The sequence below is a fragment of the Amblyraja radiata genome, chromosome 32, assembly GCF_010909765.2.
Source record: "Amblyraja radiata isolate CabotCenter1 chromosome 32, sAmbRad1.1.pri, whole genome shotgun sequence".
NCBI lineage: Eukaryota > Metazoa > Chordata > Chondrichthyes > Rajiformes > Rajidae > Amblyraja > Amblyraja radiata.
Window position 1 is genome coordinate 6733014 of NC_045987.1, and position 19181 is coordinate 6752194.

The 19181-nt window shown below is 47.5% G+C and overlaps 1 protein-coding gene across 4 annotated transcripts in view; it reads left to right on the forward strand.

Annotated features, from left to right (window-relative positions):
- The window catches only part of col5a1 (collagen type V alpha 1 chain), a 217078-nt gene that overhangs the window by 30596 nt on the left and 167301 nt on the right, over positions 1–19181 (forward strand). For all 4 annotated transcript variants that reach the window (XR_004416620.1, XM_033048653.1, XM_033048651.1 and 1 more), the window contains exon 2: positions 6153–6320. Coding sequence is in view for 3 of the 4 variants with exons in the window: in XM_033048653.1 (XP_032904544.1) it covers positions 6153–6320 (168 nt within the window). In the remaining variant the exon portion in view is untranslated. The remainder of the gene's footprint in view (positions 1–6152; positions 6321–19181) is intronic.

Genomic DNA, 19181 nt, shown 5'->3' on the forward strand with positions numbered 1-19181 from the left:
AGGGCATTGAGGGGAATAGCTCATTAGTGGGAGCTGCCACTTTAATTTGTGTTATTGAATGCTTTTAATCGAGTTGCATTGAAATCGCACCTTTATCTTTGCAAATCATCCTGGAAAATTTCACAAGAATATAATTTTAAGTTGCAATGGACAATGAACCGGTAAAATGACAATTCACTCTTGCTTCTCAAGTAGTGTCTTTGTCCAGCTGAACTAAAGGTTATTCCCTTTATCATGTATCTGTGAATGGCTCGATTGTAATCATGTATTGTCTTTCCGGAGACAGGTTAGCACGCAACAAAAGCTTTTCACTGTACCTCAGTACACGTGACAATAAACGAAACTAAACTAAACTAAACTAAATCTAACTCACCAAACCCTCCCCTTGCTGAACGTAATTTCCATGTTTCGTGATACAGCGTGAAAACAGGACATGCTGCCCACCAAATCCGCACCGACCAGCGATCCCCGCATATTAACACCACCCCACGCACACTAGGGGCAATTTACATTTATACCAAGCCAATTAACCTGCAAACCTGCACGTTTTTGGAGTGCGGGAGGAAACCGAAGATCTCGGAGAAAACCCACGCGGCCATGCCGTGGGGAGACCGTGTAAACTCCGCACAGTCAGCACTCGCAGTCAGGATCGAACCTGGCTCCCTGGCGCTGTAACGCCGTAAGGCAGCAACTCTACCGCTGCGCCACCGTGCCGCCCTTGGCAATCCTGTGATGTAGATATATTTCAAGGTCGACATCATAGAAAGCTAGAAAATAGGTGCAGGAGGAGGCCATTCGGCCCTTCGAGCCAGCAGCGCCATTCATTGTGATCATGGCTGATCGTCCCCTATCAATAACCCGTGCCTGCCTTCTCCCCATATCCCTTGACTCCACTAGCCCCTAGAGCTCTATCTGACTCTCTGGTTACACATCTCCCCGCACCGTGTGTCGGCTCAGGGGCAGCCAGTGTACCTGGACCTGTACACCTGGGCAGCAGTGGAGATCTCCAGAGCTTTGCAGACATGAAGTGGGCCGCGGGCAGAGCAGTCTCGGTCAGCCGGATGTCAGCTGGCTTTGATGCAGTAAGTTTGGGAGAGAGAGGGAGAGAGAGAGAGAGAGAGAGAGAGAGAGAGCAGCCCCAGTGAAACAGACACTATCATTGCAGACACAACACCTGCTTTCTCAAACTGTGTGGTTTTGTTTGTTCCGCTTTCAAAGCCAGCGGTGGAGTCGAGCTTTGAAGGCGGAAGCAGCTGCGGCTTGCGGGCAGGTGTGGTGCAGCTTGTGAGTTGCAGTGGACACATTCAGCAGCTCACACTGGGCACAGGCGGTCCACACAGTAGCAGCCAGGGTAGACACTAAATACTGGAGTAACTCGGCAAGACGGGCAGCATCTCTGGAGAGAAGGGACACAAAATGCTGGAGCAACTCACCCTGACCCGCTGAGTTACTCCAGCATTTTGTGTTCATCTTTGGTGTAAACCAGCATCTGCAGTTCCTTCCTAAACATTGGTCTCAGGAGCAGCCTCATCCCCTCTGTCATCAGGTTTCTGAGTGGTCCTTCCATGAGCTAGGGTACCGTCCAATTCACATATACCCCTTTGCGGACATTGGACTTTGTCTCGGGAACCGTTGCTCGACAATGCTGAGAACTGATATTCTGCACTCTGTATCTTCCCATTGTTCTGCCTATTATACTTGAGAATGGCTCGATTGTGGCCATGTACAGTGTTATCTGATTTGATTGAATAGCAAGTGAAACATTTCAAGTTCAAGTTCAAGTGAGTTTATTGTCATGTGTCCCTGTATAGGACAATGACATTCTTGCTTTGCTTCAGCACACAGAACATAGTAGGCATTTACTACAATTACTACATTTAGACTTGGATAGGACAGGTTTGGAGGGAATGGGCCAAATGCAGGCAGGTGAGACTAGTGTAGATGGGACAAGTGTAGATGGGACATGTTTGTTGGTGTTGGCAAGTCGGGATGAAGGGCCTGTGTGACTCTAGGACTCTATAACAAAGCTTTTCACAGGACGTCAGTGTGCGTGACGATGATATAATCCTAAAGATAAATTTGAACTGCTTTATGGTTTGTACGTAACAGAAGCTGATACCAGCACGGCACCACGCCATCCTAGAATGAGTTGGTGCTTTTTATTTAATTTGTGCTTTATTGATTGCAACTTCACTCCTGTGCAGTGGGTATTATTTGAAAGATTGCAGGCTTGTGCCTCAGCTGTTTGAAGTCCTTGATCTCAGATTGGCTGGAAGATAAAGGCAGCTTAAACAAGCACACCTGCACACGAGAAACAGCTGGAAAGCTCAAGGCTCTCGAGCGGGCTCGAGAAAACCCTTGTATCATTCCTACCAGAGTTTGTGTTGGATCCTTCTATCACAGAGTCCGTCTATCCATTAGTGGAAGATAGACACAAAGTGCTTGTGCACCTCGAAGATAGGCACACAGTGCTGGAGTATCTCAGCGGGACAGGCAGCATCTCTGGAGAGAAGGAACGGGTGACGTTTCGGGTCGAGACCCTTCTTCAGAGTCGGGGGCTAGGGAGGCTAGAAATATGGAAGGGTAAGGTTAGAATGAGAGATCAAAGCAGATGATGATAAGGAAATGTAGAATGGTTCATTGTGAGCTGAGGGGATGGTGGGAAGTATCTCAGTGGGTCAGGCAGCATCTCTGGAGAAAAAGTATGGGTGACATTTCGTGTTGGTATAGAAATAAATGGGTTGGCAAGTTTTAATCAGTGGACTCCTGCAATACCCAATACTTGAAGCTCATCTATTTCCAATTTATGTAATGATCAATTAGTGGAGTTGATTTAATCTATTGTGGACTCTTCCACCAAATCATTTTTCACACAGAGAGTGGTGAATCTCTGGAATTCTCTGCCACAGAAGGTAGTTGAGACCAGTTCATTGGCTATATTTAAGAGGGAGTTAGATGTGGCCCTTGTGGCTAAAGGGATCAGGGGGTATGGAGAGAAGGCAGGTACAGGATACTGAGTTGGATGATCAACCATGATCATATTGAATGGCGGTGCAGGCTCGAAGGGCCGAACGGCCTACTCCTGCACCTATTTGTATGTTTCTAACATGGACATTGAATAAATCTTGCAACGTGCAGTGCTGGGAAGTCCTGCTACACAAACACAATTCCTGACAGTTGGAATGCTGCCTGGTCCAGCGAATGTTTCTATGTTTCTAAATCAATTTTGAAAGCCACCGAAATGATAACATTATTTTCAAGATAGAAAACATAGGGGTACTTTACAGTAATATAACACCCTGGTTAGACCCATCTGGAGTACTTTATGTGATTCAGAGAGGAAATCTGGAAATAAATATTTGCATTTCTGTGGTGCATGCTGTCAAGATGTTCCAGAGGGCTTTTGAAGTGGAGCCACGTGAAGATTGGAAAAGTTGCCCTTGGGGTACAGGCATATATGTGGTAGAGGACAATTGCAGGTTAATTGGCCTTTGTAAATTGCACCCTCTGTGCAAGGAGTCGATGAGAAAATGGCATAACGTAGAGCTAGTATATTTAATTGCTCATTATTCTATGTTCGCTCTTCTGAGTGAGATGCCAACTGCATTTCGTTGTCTCTGTACTGTACACTGCACAATGGCAATAAAGATTGAATCTGAATCTGAAATGGTGATCAATGGTCGGAGTGGGCCCGAAAGGCCTGTTTCCGTGCTGTATCTCTAAATTAAACTAAGCTTTGGCAAGTAGGCTGAAAATCCCAGGAGTGCAGAATTCCTGAAGTGTAGAAGATTGTGTGTTTTAAGTGTGGTAGTATTTTAAAATCATTTAAAAAAATGAAATCAGTGTCACCTCCTTAAAAAGGGAATTTTGTAGCAGGCCTGGAGATATTGGAGGGGACTTTTTGGAGCTATTCACTGTTATGGCAGAAACATGAATAAATAAAGAGAAAGCTAAGACAAGTAGGTGTGTTGGCAGCCAGAGGACACACATTTGAGGTAATCCCCAAATTACCTTATTTGTGGTGGTGGATCTGTGGAATTCTTTGCCACAGGAGGCTGTGGAGGCCAAGTCGTTGGATATTTTTAAGGCAGAGATAGACAGATTCTTGATTAGTACAGGTGTCAGCAGTTATGGGGAGAAGGCAGGGGAATGGGGGTTTGGAGGGAGAGATCGATCAGCCACGATTGAATGGCAGAGTAGACTTGATGGGCCAAATGGCCTAATTCTACTCCTATCCCTTATGGCCCTATGACCTCGTGAACCAGATGTGGGGTAACATAGAAACATAGAAAATAGGTGCAGGAGTAGGCCATTCGGCCCTTCGAGCCTGCACCGCCATTCAATATGATCATGGCTGATCATCCAACTCAGTATCCTGTACCTGCCGTCTCTCCATACCCCCTGATCCCTTTAGCCACAAGGGCCACGTCTAACCCCCTCTTAAATATATCCAATGAACTGGCCTCAACTACCTTCTGTGGCAGAGAATTCCAGAGTAACATGGAGCAGTAACATGGCCCTTCTGCCCTAAATGCATGTGCCGAGCATGAGGCCAAGATCACTATCTGCCCACTTGCACTTACCCAATATTCCTCCATTCCCTGCAATCTAATAGTCTTATAAATGCCACGACCTAGCTGCTTCAAACACCATCCGGCAGCATATTGCAGGTACTCAAAAAAATAATTGCTCCACACATCTGCTTTAAACGTTGCTCCTCTCCCCATCAAGCTCTGTCCTCTGGTGTTTGGTATTTCCATCGCGGGGAAAAAGATTATGACTGTCTACCCTATCCATGCTTCTGCTGATTTTATTATTCATTTCCCTCAAACCTCCCACGTTCTAGGGAAAACAATCCTAGTCTGTCCAACTTCTCCCTGAAGCTTATAGCCCCTTAATCCAGGCACCATTCTTGTCAACCTCCTCGGCACCCTTTCCAAAGACTCCACTTCCTTCCTGTAAGTAAGTAAGTAAGTTTATTGGCCAAGTGTTCACATACAAGGAATTTGCCTTGGTGCTCCGCCCACAAGTAACAACATGACATACAGTGACAGTTACGAATGATTCAGAAAACACTAAACATTAATAATAATAAAACATCAATGATAAAACACCATTGATCAAGCATGTGAACCAACAAAATACCAGATCAAAGGGAGGCTACAGATTTTTGGCTGTTGAGTAGAGCAACTACTCGTGGATAAAAACTGATTTATGTCTGGCTGTGGCAGCTTTGACAGTCCAGAGTCGCCTTCCAGAGGGAAGTGATTCAAAGAGTTTGTGGCCAGGGTGAGAGGGGTCAGAGATGATCTTGCCCGCTCAGGGTAATGAGGCGATCAGGCAGGATACTCCAAGTGTGTCCCAACCCACGTCCCACGAAGCTGCATCAGGTCTTCAAGGTCACGATGCACCTTGACAAAGAAACATTATACGCTGTGAGTTGTTGCAATCGGAATGCGTTGTCTGGAAGGCGCGTGGAAGTAGTTTCCGTACCTGTTGGAAGTGGGAATTGGACAGGGCTATGGGGGATGAGATTTGCATGGCTTCCAATGAGTGGCCATAGACACAGTGGGCCAAATGAGCTCACTCAGCATTGTGAGCTTCAATGATTCCACCAAATCAGTTGTTAAAATACATCGGGTCTAGGCGCAGAATTAGGCCATTCTGCCCTTCAGGTCTATTCGGCCATTCAATCATGGCTGATCTATCTTTCCCTCTCAGCCCCATTCTCCTGCCTTCTCCCCATAGCCCCTGACAAGATGTATCTTCTGTGTACATTCCGGTTAGACAGTCTGTTGGAGAATAACGCCCCTGTCCCACTTAGGAAACCTGAACGGAAACCTCTGGAGACTTTGCGCCCCACCCAAGGTTTCCGTGCGGTTCCCGGAGGTTGCAGGCGGTTGCCGGAGGTTGCAGGTAGTGGAAGCAGGTAGTGAGACTGACAAAAACCTCCGGGAACTGCACGGAAACCTTGGATGGGGCGCAAAGTCTCCAGAGGTTTCCGTTCAGGTTTCCTAAGTGGGACAGGGGCATTAGCTGCTGCGTAAATGTAACTTACTGCCTGATTTAAATGAAGGGAGGTGGGGGGCAGGTTTGCTGAGAGCCTGGGTTGACATGAGCTATATTTTAATCATCTTCTCTTCTTCCCACAGTGGAGCCAGTGGACATCCTGAAGATTCTACAACTGAACACCTTACCCGATGGAATAGAGAGAGTAACTGGACTTTGTCCCAACAGAAAATTGACCAGTACTCCAGATGTTGCCTATAAGGTCACCCGACTCGCCCAGCTTAGTGCACAAACCAAACAGTTGTACCCAGGTAAGGCCAGTTGTTTGTCTCCCAGCTTTTCCCAGGTAAGAATGTTTCCCTTGCCCTGCGCCTTTGAGACGGCCACAGAAAGCTTGCAAAGCATCTACTTCGAGACCAACCGTTCCAAGGATCCAACTGCACAGGAGTCTATTTTACAACCAATGTCTTCTGATGAAAAGGCTATTAATAATAGGAAGTGTCCAATGGAAAATAATGATCAGATAATCAATGGACAGAAATTAGAAAAATAAATGGATGGGCAAGCTTTAATTAGTGGACTCCTGCATTGATCAATGCTTGCATGTCATCTGTTTCCAATCAATATAATGGTTTGTATGAAGAGACTGAGGGCATCCACATCTACTGATCCAAGCTAGGATATGGGAAGATAAGCTGTAAGGTGGCTGTAGAGGCGTACACCATCAATGTGGAGACATGCCTCACAGCGCCAGAGACCCGGGTTTGATCCTGACTTCGGATGCTTGTCTGTACGGAGTTCGTACGTTCTCCCCATGACCTGCGTGGGTTTTCTCCGGGTGTTCTGGTTTCCTCCCACACTTCAAAGGAGTACAGGTGTGAAGGTTCATTGGCTTGGTGTAAATGTAAATTATCACTAGCGTGCATAGGATAGCGTTGGTGTGCGGGGATCGCTGGCCAGCGCGGACTCGGTGGGCCGAAGGGCCTGTGTCCACGCTGTGTCTCCTAACTAAGATAAACAAAAAAATAAAATGAAGCCACAAGTTTTCTTGGAGGGATCCAACCCGAAATGCTGGTTTAAACCGAATATGGACGCAAAAAACTGGAGTAACTCAGCGGATCAGACAGCATGACTGAAGAAAAGGAATGGGTGACGTTTCAGGTCGAGACCTTGCTTCAGACCCGAAACGTCACCTGTTCCATTTCTCCAGAGATGCTGCCTGACCCGCATAGTTACTCCAGCTCTTTGTGCCTATCCTAATTTGGAAGACTTTCACATTATATCGAGCATTAGTGGAACTGCAGCAAACTATATATGGTCGAGGTCTTCTTGCCTTGGGTGAGGTACCTTCACAATAAAGATTTGCTAGATGGTTTCACAAGATGAGGAGGGAGGCCCTTGAAGAGAGGTTGAATTGCTCTGGTCCAGAACATAAGATGGGATCTCTTTCAATCTTTAACCTTCTGATGTCTGACCAGCTCGGAACGTAGGAGTTGCCTTTAGGATTGAGATGTAGAGGTTATGAATCTTTTTGTTTGTTCTTGCTTCTCTTAAGGATTGCAGATGTTTCCATGAATATTCAATGCTGAGGTTGTTATATTTTTGGATAACAAGTGAATTGTGCAACATGGGATTAGGATGGGAATGCAGAGTTAGAACATTAGCCACTATATTAAATGGCAGGATGGTCATTTTCCCGATGCCTTTGTACGTTCAGGTAATCCTTTTCCCCTCCCTGTGGAGGTTCAACTTTTTGTGTCAAATGACACCTTGGAAAAATCCCTTTTGCTTCAGATCGTGGCAACGTTTTCAATTATTTGAACAACGTGTCATTGGATTCCTGCTGCTTCTCAACCTCCACGACTGGATCCTTTGTTCCACCCCCACCCTGTGGCCATTTGACCAAGGCAGGGTTGATCTTGCTGTTCAGCAGGGAGGTGATGAGGACAGCCACAATGTCAGATTCAGGGTGGTGGGTGGTGTGGAACGAGCTGCCGAAGGAGGTAGTCCAGGCAGGGACTATCGCAACGTTTAAGAAACATTTGAACAGGTACATGGATATGAAATGTTTAGAGGGATATGGGCCAAACACAAGCAGGTGGGACTAGTGTAGATGGGATGGGACATGTTGGCCGGTGTGGGCAAGATGGGCTGAAGGGCCTGCTTCCACACTGTATCACTCTATGATTCTATTCAGTAAATCCCGAGGTGGTGATTCTATACGCTGATAGAAAGGCAACTAATTTAACCCTTGAGCTCCAGAAAGGTTCAGCCTTATGATATGAGTCTTTGACCCAGAAAATTAATTATAGCCACAAATACCTGGCTAGATACATGCCATACACAGATAAACAGCAATGGGAACCACAATTACAAGCCCAAAATTCATTTTTATTTTCTTGCTTCTCTCAAGGAATGGAAATGTTTCCATGAAGATTTGTTCTGCTGTGTGAGGCATAGATCAGTGTTTGAAGGATGGAGGCGTATTAATGCATGGCCTCATTTCCAAGTGTGAAGGATTCATTCTTCTCAAAACTCATTGCTCTGATAATCAAAATACCACCAGGGTTTAACCAAGCCAGCAAGTGCAGCTGGAGCTATTTGTGGCCAGTACGTTGGCCCACAAAGAGGCGTAGATTCCACAAAATGAATAGGTGAGGGAATTCTTTCGATGAGGCAATGGTGCAAATTGAACTTAATTAATTCCTCAAATGGATCATTTGGACAAGTCAACCCGAGAACACACATTGTGACACCTGTTTCTTTTGGACGGAGGAGTCGATGTTGCTGTTTCAACATTCAGAACACAGTCTTGGTCAGTAGAGAAGAGCAGAAGGTTTCAAACGGAAATGGATAGAGTGAGGGCAGATAGAATTCAGAGTGAAGAAGGATTAGATGGCCTATAGGTGACCCCAGAACAATATGCAGGAGTATTTTCCCAAATGTTGAGAAGGTAGAAGCAAAATATATATATTTTTTAAACAAAGGCAGTGCTGCCATTTCTCTCATTGTGGGTCAAAATGGAAGTTTTGGACATTGTGTTGCAGTTCTGAGTAGACCTCACCTGGAATAATGAAGGACCTTTCCTTCACGGTGATGCAGTACAGGTACACCAATGATTCCATGATGGTCTATTGTCACTTGTACTTGGGTGCAGTGCAATGCTTTGTGTTTGCGTACAATACACATAGTACACAAAAGCATCGTCACGTTTCTGGGGCCAACAAAGTTACAGAAGTTCTCATTCGAGTCATGTTGGTCCCTCTTCCTTCTCGACGTCCCCCTCCCCCAGAGCGATCCTGCCGTTAAAAGGGCAAAAAAAAATGCGGGCTGGCTCCAGAGAATTGCATGCCGTGGAGGAGAAGATTGTGGAGAGACACAAAATGCCGGAGTAACTCAGCAGAATGGGCAGCGTCCCTGGAGAACATGGATGGGCGACATTTCAGGTCAGATCTGAAGAAGTGCCCCCACCTAAAATGTCACTCAACCACGTTCTCCAAGGATGCTGCCTGACCTGTAGAGTTACTCCAGCATTTTGTTCCTTTCCTTGTTCACCTGGTATCTGCAGGTTCCTTGTTTCTACAACAAGAAAATTAAAGGAGTGATTTAATCAGGCTGTGACACTCGGCTTTAATGGAGAGATACAGAGGAACTCTCTCCTCCAATGATGGTTCAGAGCAAGAGCAGATAACCTCAACGGCAGAACAAACAGGCCAGGAAGCACCTCTTCCCACAATGGGAGGCGAGAACCTTAGACTCTACCTCCCAATGCTGTCCAAGAGTGAAGACCAGTCAACATTTCCAAAGCTGTGACTGATATCTTCTTGCTAGATGCAAAAAGCTGGGGTAACTCAGCGGGACAGGCAGCATTTCTGGTGGGAAGGAATAGGTGGCATAGAAACATAGAAAATAGGTGCAGGAGGAAGCTATTCGGCCCTTCGAGCCAGCACCGCCATTCATTGTGATCATGGCTGATCGTCCCCTATCAATAATCCGTGCCTGCCTTCTCCCCATATCCCATGACTCCACTAGCCCCTAGAGCTCTATCTAACTCTCTCTTAAATCCATCCAGTGATTTAGCCTCCACTGCCCTCTGTGGCAGGGAATTCCATAAATTCACAACTCTCTGGGTGAAAACGTTTTTTCTCACCTCAGTCTTAAATGGCCTCCCCTTTATTCTAAGACTGTGGCCCCTGGTTCTGGACTCGCCCAACATTGGGAACATTGGCCCCTGGTTCTGGACTCGCCCAACATTGGGAACATACTCGCCCAACATTGGGAACATATGGCGTTTCGGGTCGAGACCCTTCCTCAGACACTTTTCACTCTCGACCCGAAACGTCACCCATTCCTCCCCTCCAACGGTGCTGCCTGCCCCGCTGAGTTACTCCGGCTTTTTGCCTCTATCTTCGGGTTTAAAGCAGCATCTGCAGTTCCTTGCTACGCACAGGACCTTTCTGAATAACAGAATGCCTTTGCAAACCTGCCGACCTTTCTCTTCCCATGCTGTTCTTGGTCTGAGTTCAGCCTGCCAGCTATGGGAGCCAGACAAATATTTGCGTAAGGAATAAAAGAATGTTTAAAAAAAGCAAAAAGCAGAGAGAATGGTAAAAGACAAACCTCGCTCGCCACCATGAGTAGGAAGGAACTGCAGATGCTGGTTTACGCTGGAGTTAGACACAAAAAAGCTGAGATACTCCAGCTTGTCGTGTCTATCTTGCCAGGTCCCAGTTAAAATTGCTCCAAATGTGTGTGTGTGTGAGCTTCAAACACTCACTACTGGGGCTCTTAACAAAGGCGGAGGGAGGACTTGGAGTCTGGAGCTACTTATGACCTTTAGCTTGGAGCCCCGAGGGTCTATTTGTGGCCATTGGGATGTGTGAGCAATGTAGTGGGGGGGGGGAGTAATGAACTCAGTGAAGGGTTTAGGATGGGCCCAGGGAATAAGAAGTGGGATGATGTTGACTCGTGGCTGGGACTAGACTACACTGATCGAGCTTTGCTGCTCGGGCATTAACTGTTCACAAGACACAAAAACTGTCTAGACTGTGGTTAACCAAGATCTGTTGCAATAGTCGGACAATGGACATAGTGAGAGTCCTGGCAGGTTCCACCGTGTAAGTATCCATGAATGGATCCAGAGCAAAACTTCTCCACCATTCATGGAATAGAGAATGGTACAGCACAGGAACAGGCCCTTCAGCCCACAATATCCAAGCCGAACATGATACTAAGTTATGGGTGACGTTTCGGGTCGATGCCCTTCTTCAGACTCGACCTGAAATGTCATCCATTCCTTCTCTCCAGAGATGCTGCTTGTCCCGCTGTTACTCCAGCATTTTATGTCTATCTTCGGTGTAAACCAGCATCTGCAGTTCCTTCCTACACATGATACTGTTGTACTAATCTCACTCAGTGTACATAATCCGTATGCCTCCCTTTCCTGCATAGCCACGTGCCTATTTAACAGCCTCTTAAACACCATTGTATTGTATCTGCCTGGACCACCACCCCATGTGTAAAATAAAAACTTGCCCCGCACAGCTCCTTTTAAGCTTTGCCCCACTCACCTTAATGCCCCTGTCCCACCTAGGAAACCTGAACGGAAACCTCTGGAGACTTTGCGCCCCACCCAAGGTTTTTGTGCAGTTCCTGGAGGTTTTTGTCAGTCTCTCTACCTGCTTCCACTACCTGCAACCTCCGGCAACCACCTGCAACCTCCGGGAACCGCACGGAAACCTTGGGTGGGGCGCAAAGTCTCCAGAGGTTTCCGTTCAGGTTTCCTAAGTGGGACAGGGGGCTTTAAAGCTAAGCCCTCTAGTCTTTGGCATGTCCATCCTGGGGAATAGGTAATGAGTGGCTCGCCTGTTTATGCCTTTCATAATTTGATACTTCAATGAGGTGTAGCTGTTTGAGAAGGATATTAGAGCCATGGGGACTCCTGCACTACCAGCCTGCCTGTCCGGGTGGTCACCTATCTATCTAGCTGACCCACACTGAAACTACTGTCTATAACCCTCTCTGTCTCCAGTATTCCCCTCAGTCTATCCATCTGCTGCTCCCACCGATGCACGCGGTCTGTAGCTGGACACACCTCCTGCAGACATGGTCATCGGAGACACATGGTTGCTCCCTGATATATATCACGATTAACAGAAGAGTAATACCACCGCACCACGGTGAGGAGAGGGGGCAAGATTTAATAGGAATCTGAGGGGTGACTTTTTCCACACAAAGGCTGGTGGGTGTACGGAACGAGCTAGTTGTGGTGGTAGTTGAGGCAGATACGATCAGAGTGTTTAATGGATATTTGGACAGGTGCTTGGATAGGATAAGTTTAAAGGGATAGGCAGATGGGACTAGTGTAGATGGGACATGTTGGTCGGCGTGGGCAAGTTGGACCGAAGGGCTTGCTTCCATGCTGTACAACGCCATGACTCAAAAGCTGCCATACACTGCCACCTTAGTATGAACCATTCACACTTCCTTCATCAGTAACGAGCAGGCCATGGATGACACACTGGCCTCCAGCATTCCTTCAGCCGCTGTGCAGTAGATGCTTCTCTGGAATTGGGAAATTCAGGAGATTGGCCCACACTCATCACACGTCCAGTGGAAGTCTAGAGGACACTCACCAGGTCCCGCGTGGCTCTGCGGCCTTTCTTGCTCATCAGTCTAAAACTAATCCCACCTCTCCGCTCATTCCCCCTTGCTACGCATCATGATAACAAGAAGAGAAACAGGCGTGAGAGGATGCCCTAAGGGCCCGTCCCACTTGGCGATTTTTTTCATGCGACTGCTGGCGTCATTGACTGACGTATCAGGGTCACCGAAAGATTTTGAACATTTCAAAATCCAGCGGCGACAAAAAGAATATTGCGACCCTGGAGGAAACATCGCGCGTCTATAATTCATCACGCCGCATCACCCAGCGTCACCCCGCGTCACCCAGCGTCACCCCGCGTCACCCAGCGTCACCCAGCGTCACCCAGCGTCACCCAGCGTCACCCAGCGTCACCCAGCGTCACCCAACGTCACCCTGCATCACCCGCATCACCCAGCATCACCCCGCAACTTTTCCAGTGACCTGAAGCGTCAATAATGCCGACAGTCGCCGAAAAAAATCGGCAAGTGGGACAGGCCCTCCAAGCGTTCCCAAGCCTATCCCACCACTCAACGAGGCACTAGCATGGGTTGGTGTCGGAAGGACGAGGGCAGCGTTTACAGAGGGTAGAATGAGGAAGGCTGGCTCGGAGTATGTTGGATAATCAAATCTGGAGGTAGTAAAGGTGTGAACATGGAATGAGCAGCAGATCAGCAGGGGTAAAGAGTGGAACTAGGTGGTGTTACAGTGGTGGTCTTCAAGGTGGTGCGGTTACAGAGTCTAAAGCCAAGGGTACGAGGCATATGGTTCGGTCTCAACCGGTGGTTGGGGAAGGGATGTGGTTGGTGCCTAGGGAACTGAAGACGGTGGTTTCGGTATTCCCAGTGTACATTTGCAGGAAATTCCTGCTCTTCCTTTGCAGAGTTATGTTCTGGGATAGTCTTGCGGGTCTGCATTGCAAAAAATGTATTTCAGTGCAGCTGGTACACGTGACAGTAAAGAAACCATCGACCACTGAATGTCCGACAAGCAGGCAGATGTTTCATGTAAAGGGAGCTGGTGTTGAGTTGGAGCTCGGGCATCTGGAGGTTAATATTGACACGCACGCAAGCGCGCCATAGTTCTGGGGCTTGCTGGCAAGTGCTGGCAACAGGAGAGGGGCGCTGATAGGGGACGGAGAAAGATTTGCAGTGCTACGGAGAAAGGCCCATCAGAGATAAAATGGGCCAAAGGCCTCTTCTGCTGCGCTGTTCCATGGATTACACTCCCACAGGGCGAGCTCAGAGGCAGATGTTGCATGTCCTAGTTTGGGTTTGGGAACAATGTAGAGCATGTTGGGGGCGTGTGGGAAACATTACAGCAATGTAGACTGATCCGCTGTATAACACTGCACTTCATCGAGGCCCCAAATGTAACGACTAATCCAAAACAGCTGAACTCTTTTGGAAGAGACATACTCACTCGTTGATCATTTGCCAAACAGGCTGTTGAAAAAAGGTCCCTGACTTTCGGAATCATTTCTCAGAGTAAAGGCATCCATTTTAGGTCCAAGCAGCCTCCTGTTTACGGAGAAATGCGAGGGAGCAAAATGGAAAGACTTGTCCAACACCAGTCGCCACTTCAGCGTCTCCCCGCCGATTAGCTACTTTGAGGGTACTTGGTATTGAAATGGAGGGAACGGGACAGGCAGAATACACACAGCAAGCTCCTGATAAGTGACCAGATAATGTTTTGTAGAATGCGTAGGAAGGAACTGGGGATGCTAGATTACAATTACTGAAGATAGATACAAACTGCTGGAGTAACTCAGCGGGTCAGGCAGACATATGTAGGAAGGAACTGCAGATGCTGGTTTAAACCCTAGATAGACACAAAAAAGCTGGAGTAACTCAGCGGGTCAGGCAGACATATGTAGGAAGGAACTGCAGATGCTGGTTTAAACTCTAGATAGACACAAAAAAGCTGGAGTAACTCAGCAGGTCAGGCAGCATCTCTGGAGAAAAGGAATAGGTGACGTTTCAGGTCGAGACCCTTCTGCAGACTAAAGAAGAGTCTCGATCCGAAACGTCACCTATTTTTTTGCAGAATATTGGTGTGAGCATACGTACTGGCCTAGATACCAGAGAGAATTCCCAGGGAAAATCAGGTTGTGCGATCTTTTGCACAGAATTAAAGCAGCAATGTGTGGTTTCACATTTCGGGTGAAAAAGGGGTACTGCTGAGAGTGCAGCGCGCCCTCAGTCCCAGCCCAAGCCCAAAGGAGACCAAATGGCCATGATCATTCAATCAGTCACAGAAGAATTCCAGTCGGAGCTAATGGCTCATGAGTTCAAATTCTCCACCAGAGACTTGACCAAAAGTGTCCTGACTCCCCGGTGGGGGTCCCTATACGCAGGGATTCTCCCCCTCTACATTGGGGACCTGGGGTGGAGGGTACTGCATCGAGGTGTACCCTGCAACCTGTTTCTCTCGCGGTTCACAGACTCGCCAGCCGCCTGCCACTTTTGCGGGCTGGAAGAGTCTGTGTACCACGTGTACATGGAGTGCATGAAGCTGCAGCCACTGTTTCAATACCTAAAGGGGCTGCTCCTTGCCTTCTGGCTGCATTTCTCACCCACCATCCTCATCTTTGGACACCCTGTGCGTAGGGGAGAGGGTAGGGCTGAAGATGTCCTGGTTGGGTTGCTCCTGGGCCTGGCCAAGCTGGCCATCCGTGAGTCAAGGCGCCAGACAGTGGAGGGCTCTACCCGAGCCGGCTGCCTGCCCCTTTTCCGGGGTTATGTCCGTGCCCGGGTGCGGATGGAAAGGGAATACGCCCTGTCTACGGGCACCCCGAGGGAGTTCCGCGACCGCTGGGCACCGAGGGGGGTTGAATGTATCCTTGACAAGGATTGTAATATAGTTGTTTAGCAGTTGCTTACATATTTGTTCATCTTGTATTATGGTGGTGTTTTGTTTTATTGTATTGTAAATACAATTTTAATATTTGAACAAATATTTTTGATTTAAAAAAAAAAAAAAAAAAAAAAAAAGTGTCCTGATTAACATTCATTGGTGCAGTGTCAAGGGAGGGCCGCAGTGTCAGAGGGGCAGTACTGAGGGAGTGCCACGGGGGGGCAGTACTGAGAGGGTGCCGCACTGCCAGAGGGCCAGCACTGAGGGAGCTTAGCTCAATATGGGCCAATCTAACAAGGAGCATGAATTTGGGAGCGCTGCCAGCAAAGAGCTGTCAGAGTAATTTGCAAGAAAAACAGAAGCAATTAGCAGTGGAAAGAAAGATTGTGTTTGCGTGGTGCATGAGTCAGCAGGAGGAGAGTGGGAATGTTGGAGGTGGAGACAGATGTCACATTGATGTGGTCGGGACTGCATTGAGGGAGGAGTGATCTATCTTGGCCACATTTCTGTCATGTCAGCCTTCCTCCAAGATCTCAAGGCAGTGCAGAGAGTGCATCTCCCCACTGGGTTCTCTCCCTGGGTCCCCAGAGGGTGACGTTCTTGACCTGGCTCATGATCTGGGAGCAAGGAATTGGCCGTGGCTGCCTCCAAGGGTTTGGGAGAATCCTGATATATTTCTCAGCTCCAATCCAAGAGTCCTGGGTTCACCTTTTACCGATTTATTCCTGGCATACGGGCAAGCCCATAAAAGTGTAAATCAGGAGTCTCTGGTGGAGAACTTGAACTCTTGGCCTTTTGGTTCAGCGTGGGATCCCACCACGGTGGACATCTTTTGGTCTCCTTTGGCAGTGGTGGGCACCAAGCGCCACGGGGCTTATAACTTGCTGAGATGTTACCGAGGTATAAGCCCCATGATAAGATCCATGTTAACTACATCTCGATGCCAGAGAACAGCAGAGCAGAATTCCCAAATCTTCAGATAGTTCTTTAGCTTTGGCATTGGGCCTGCAGATGGAGATGACGATATATTCTGAAATATGAATCTGATTTTTTTTAAATCACAAGAAATTGCTGGATATGGAAATACCATCAGTGAGTCTGCGATGGATTAGGCAGATATTCTGAGGTTGTTTTCTTTATTACATGTTCCCTGTTTTCCCGTTTTAACAGCCCCTTCCATGGGCCAATATGAGGGAAGTTCTTGCTTTCTGCCAAAGTTGAGGTAGTTGTGGAGCAGAAAATCTTGGAAATTGTTGCTGAATTAATCTGGGGTCTGGCAACTGTGTGATTGAGAGAAAATAAAAACTGCAAACTAGGTTGTTGTCTGGAGCCGGGCCCCGTGGGCCAAACGTTTCTTGGAGTGAGCAGAGATTAATCATTGTTCCATTGCACATGTTCTGGGCAGAAGTGGAACTCGGCCCAACTCAGGCTTTGCCAGGGGATTGAGGGCTGGTTTGTGCAGCCCTGTCAGCAAGGAGCGGGAGGGGAGGGGAGGGGAGGGGAGGGCGTAAGAGAGCGAGAAAGAGATAGTGACAGGGAGGGAACGCGGAAGACAGATGGCACGCCTGCCTTCAAAGCTCAGTGCATAAATATAAAAGTTGGGACGTTACGTTACGTTGCAGCGTTACAAAATACCAGTTAGACTGCACCATGTCTATGTCGCTCTTCCAGGGAGATGCTAACTGCATTTCGTTGTCTCTGTACTGTACACTGACAATGACAATTAAAGTTGAATCTGAATCTGAATCTGACGTGGAGTATTGTGTGCAGTCCTGGTCACAACTCTAAAGGAAGGATGTTTTTTGTGCTGGAAAGACTGCGGGGGATATTCACCTAAGGGATTTGTGGACTTTTGTTAAGGGGAGAGTTCAGATAGGCTGGACTTGTTTCCTCTTGCATTAAGAAGGGAGAGGGGTGATCCAACAGAGGTATATAAATGTATAAGAGGAATAGATATGGTAGATAATCAAAATCTTTTCCCCCCTGATAAGGGTATCAGAAATTAGAGGGTATAGGTTTAAGGTGAGAGGACATAGAAGCATAGAAAATAGGTGCAGGAGTAGGCCATTCGGCCCTTCGAGCCTGCACCGCCATTCAATATGATCGTGGCTGATCATCCAACTGAGTATCCTGTACCTGCCTTCTCTCCATACCCCCTGATCCCTTTAGCCACAAGGGCCACATCTAACTCCCTCTTAAATATAGCCAATGAACTGGCCACAACTACCTTCTGTGGCAGAGAATTCCAGAGATTTACCACTCTCTGTGTGTGAAAAATATTTTTCTCATCTCGGTCCTAAAAGATTTCCGAACCCTTATCCTTAAACTGTGACGGAGTGCTAAAGGGGATTGGTGGGTGGTGTTTCTCTTGCACACGATGAGTGGTTGATATTTGGAACGAGATGCCGGAGGAGCTGATGGAACCAGATGCAATGTTACGAGTCATGGACACTGACTCTAATCAAATGATTCGGAGCGAGCGCGGGGAAATGGGATTTGTGTAGATGGCCAACAAGGTTGGCATGGATGTGGTGGGCCGAAGGGCCTGTTCCTGTGCTGTACAGCCCTCAGCCTATATGAAAGGGGGAAAAACCAGGACCATTAGGAAATGGGCACAGACCTCCTGCGTCCCAGTGTGCGGCTTAATATATAGCCTGTACATTATATTTATTAGTCACTCGTGGAGTGGAGAGGAGAGGAGAGGTGGGCTGAGATCCCAGATTCACACATGGGACAGGTTCAGTTTGATATAATCACCTCATTTCAAATTCTTATACCATCTGGTTTGAGCTTTGGCGGTGGGCAATCTCCAAGGACCCGTTCCTTGGCCTGGTGTTGCTGCTTTGGGACAGCAAGCTGCCTCATCAACCGAAGCACAACAAATGAGTCATGTCCAAAAGAACATGGAGGAATGTCAGTTCACTCCCAATCCCACCAGCGTGTTCAAATCCCAGAGGTTCCTTTGTCTTCCCATGTCCGCCACTGTTTGCAACATCAATGGATCTCTTCCCCATAAACTGGCATCGTATGCGATCATGACGATTCAGCTCCCTTCATCGTCTAGAATCCAAATGGATCAAACCCCTTCCTATTCATTCCTATTGATCGCTATGGATTAAATGTCTTCTCATTCATTCCCATTGCAGAATTGTTTTTGTGGATCAAACTACACAGTAAACCCCACAAAATCAAATCTGAATAAATTTATTTGGTTGGCACAGTGGTGCAGCGGTAGAGTTGTTGCCTTACAGCGCCAGAGTCCTGGGTTCGATCCTGACTACGGGTGCTGTCTGTACGGAGTTTGTACGTTCTCCCCATGCCCTCGTGGGTTTTCTCCAGGTGCTCTGGTTTCCTCCCACACTCCAAAGACGTGCAAGTGCGTAAATTAATTGGTTTCTGTAACTGTGGCGGAGAGAACTAGTGTATGGGTGATCGATGGTCGGCGTGGACTTGGTGGGCTGAAGCAAAGATCCTATAAGCGGAGCAAGATAGACCACTCCTTCTAAATGCAATGGGCTGACGTGTAGTACGCAACGGAACGGAACGTGGGGCTTTTTTTCATCCATTTCAGTAACCCGACCCAACCCGACCCGACTCGCAGTGTAATCAACGTTGCGGGGGAACAGTTTGTGTTAATAAATTATAATTCTGAAAACGAGGAGAAGATTTTTAC